The sequence below is a fragment of the Mesitornis unicolor genome, unplaced genomic scaffold (assembly GCF_000695765.1).
Source record: "Mesitornis unicolor isolate BGI_N332 unplaced genomic scaffold, ASM69576v1 Scaffold47941, whole genome shotgun sequence".
NCBI classification, from domain to species: Eukaryota; Metazoa; Chordata; class Aves; order Mesitornithiformes; family Mesitornithidae; genus Mesitornis; species Mesitornis unicolor.
Genome location: NW_010165334.1, coordinates 1 through 3,015, shown reverse-complemented (window position 1 = coordinate 3,015; position 3,015 = coordinate 1). Strand labels below are relative to the sequence as shown.

Sequence of the window (3,015 nt, the reverse complement as noted above, 5' to 3'; positions counted from 1 at the left end):
AAATTGTTCCCCCTCAGGAACCCAAAAGCTGACATCGTGCACATAGGAAGGTGGATAGAGAGAGAAAGTTTTGAAAAGCCTTAACTCTCCTCTAGGAAATTGATGGAGGAACCTTGTGTCTGATGTCCAGAGCATTCGCCAGTCAGATATTCCACAGATCAGCATGGCCAGTAGGTCAAGATTCAGTGAAGCAAAGACAGCAACCAACTCACTGCTTACTAGTTCATGATGAGATGTCCTTATAATCCCCACACAGGAGTCCTTCTGGCAGAAGTCTGAAGTATCTGTCTCCATACAGATGAAATACTGAATTTCACTAAGCTGAGATTCAAAAATAGCAAAGTCATTTAGCTCAGTTGTTTCAGAGCTCGTTGCTTCCTGCAGATTGATACTCAGTTTGAAGCCAGAAACTGTCTGGTGAAGAGAATGAATGCTGGTTTTAATGTTACTCACCAACATCTGGATAAAGCTATTTTCTGTACCCCTGTTAACTGCACATACAAAAACCACCTCATGAAAAACAGGCATGGAGTAAGGAGCGATAACACACTTCCTGAAAACTGGGCCAGACATAACATGAAGTGTCCCCTGGAGAAAGGCTCCTCTTTGTATTATTGCCTGGGCATAAGGTAGCAGGGAAGGTCTAAGATAATACTGTTTTGAAATGTGGCATCCCTCTGGTACGTTCACCCAGCCATTCTTATCTGTATCCATGCAAAAATCAACATGGGGAAATAAAACTGTATTAGCCAGTCCATTAGATATTTCTTCAGTGCTTGGAGCCTCCTCTGGTCTCACAATGACCCAAAAGATATTCGAGTGACAAACACCATTGAGGTGACCTTGGTGAAGCAGAGGAAGGCAGTAGTCAATGTTTTGTAATGGAAAGGCTTGACTGAGTTCCGCAGTGAGCTTCTCCTTTACTGTCCGTACTGGATGATTTGAATTTAGTTCTAGGAAACCCCTGTGAAAAATAAAAGTGCAAGTAACAGACACCACTAAATAGATTTCCTTGAAACTCCTTCCTGTGATCATAATTTGAGTGCAACAGTTTATCCAAAACAATCTCAGATATGAAAGCAGTTTCTAGTAACTAACTGTTACTAATGTTCAATACCTTTAATCAAAGGTGTTGCAATGGCTAACACATTTTCAGGACAGTGGTGGTTATCTCCAGGTTGCAATCAGGGATTAACTGCCCTTTTACTGATAAAAAAGGAATTAGATTTAACAGTCAGCATCACCATTTCCACTCAGCAAAGACATTACCAAACTACAGAAATGAATCAAATTATGCCAGCCCTGGATAGCCTCCGCAGTAGGCAGCAGTTTGTCTAAGAGGCTAGCATTTTTTTATCCTAGCTAGCCGTAGTATTGTGGTACTAGCAGACACCAAGTCAGCTCCTCAATTTCTTCTACATTACAGTAAAACAGATTAAAGTTTTCATCTTTATTTGTGTGTTCAAGTATATAGCAGCTTGGTCTCAACCACAAAGTTTCTTTTTGGTCTGTAGATTTGTTTTTAAGTAGGCCATCACCACAGGCCAACGTGAAGCAGACCTGAAGAAGATATGGAACAGGAAATTCTGTGACAGGGAAAGGAGGGAAAGGGAAGCCATCCCATTGTATCTGACAGCCATGCTGCGCATTCCCACTAACAGCAGGAGTGTGTGTTATTGCCAAACAGAAACTAATTCTAAAACTTACCTATTAATTTTATCCAAAAGTACTTGTGGTACTTGAAAAGAAACTTTTTTACTGTCCAGTTCTGTCTTGCAGATCATAGGTTTGAAATACAGAAGTGGTGTGCTTCTTGTGAATATGTGGTTTAAAGCACCCTCTACACAGAAAGATTTATCTTGACTCCTAACAAAACACAAAAGCAGAGCAAAGTCATTGATCATTTCTTGTCTTTAGAGGCAAAAAAGCACTGTAGCTACTTCAAGGAAAATTAAAGGGAGTTCCTTTTGCCAACAAAGGTACTAAAAGAACACACTAGTGCTAGGCATCATGAGAGCACGGATATCAACTTTCCAGTTTCGCCACACGATGGTTACCTGTAGCCTGTACACTTATATCCACAGATAGTCTCTGCTTTAAAAGGATGAACATTACTCAAGATAAATCCAGCTCCTGCTGCCACAGCCACAATTTGCCAGCTGTTGTGCCATTCCCTCCTTGGTTGATCAGCAGGTGTTCCACCCTGTCCATTGCAAAGAGCCACATGGACCTCTCCCTCCTCTGTCAGCACTTCTGCAGAGCTGGAAGGAAAGGCAAGCAACAAGAAAAGTCCTGCTAGCACACCCAGAAATTCTATAGTGCCAGAAAAACACTTTTAACATGGCTAGAAATCTGTATCACAGCAGTCATTTAGCATGGAGCTAACCTACCTCTGGAAAAAGTGGGCAAGAAGCTCTCTGTTCTTCACTACACCAGCCTTTCTCCCACAGTGAGGGAAGTTGAAATAAATACAATCAAATTCTCTTTTTTCTGGTAAAAAATAGTCCTTCAGCTTGGCGCAGTCCACAGAAAACACAACTTCAGCTCCTTCAAAAGTAAAGGAAAAACAAGAATTGGATGTTTATCATTATGGAAAAAAATAAGGAAAGGCAGCAATTAAAGTCCTCCAGTCCATTTTTAAGCATATCAGAGCAGCAGCTACCAGACATCTTCCTACTCGTGTGCATTCCAGGGACATGGTTTAGAAGTGGGCATGGTAGAGTTAGGTAACAGTTGTACTTGATGATCTTAAAGGTCTTTTCCAACCATATCGATTGTGTGATTCTATGATGAGGGAAACCAGAAAGCCTCGGGTACCTTTGCTCTCTTGCAGAGACTTCTGCTTTGTTTCAGTACTATTTCAGTCTGATTAGATTTTAGGCTATTTGAGTCAGCTTCTTGGACAATTCCTCGTGGCAAAAGTGGGCTTCTGAGGTGCCTGGAACGCTGACGAGCTCTGAAGGGACTGGACAGCTCCTACGGAGACCCCGCGGCAACAGGCACGCCGCTTCCACC

The 3,015-nt window shown here is 42.0% G+C and overlaps 1 protein-coding gene across 1 annotated transcript; it reads right to left on the bottom strand.

The window, feature by feature from the left end:
* Positions 1-6: 6 nt before the first annotated feature.
* FDXACB1 (ferredoxin-fold anticodon binding domain containing 1) lies at positions 7-2,547 on the bottom strand (the record flags this gene model as incomplete). The annotated part of the gene is made up of 4 exons (XM_010194586.1): positions 7-964; positions 1,708-1,866; positions 2,058-2,261; positions 2,391-2,547. Coding segments are annotated over 4 exons (1,478 nt in total), but the record flags the coding sequence as incomplete, so codon positions are not given.
* Between the last annotated feature and the right edge of the window lie 468 nt (positions 2,548-3,015).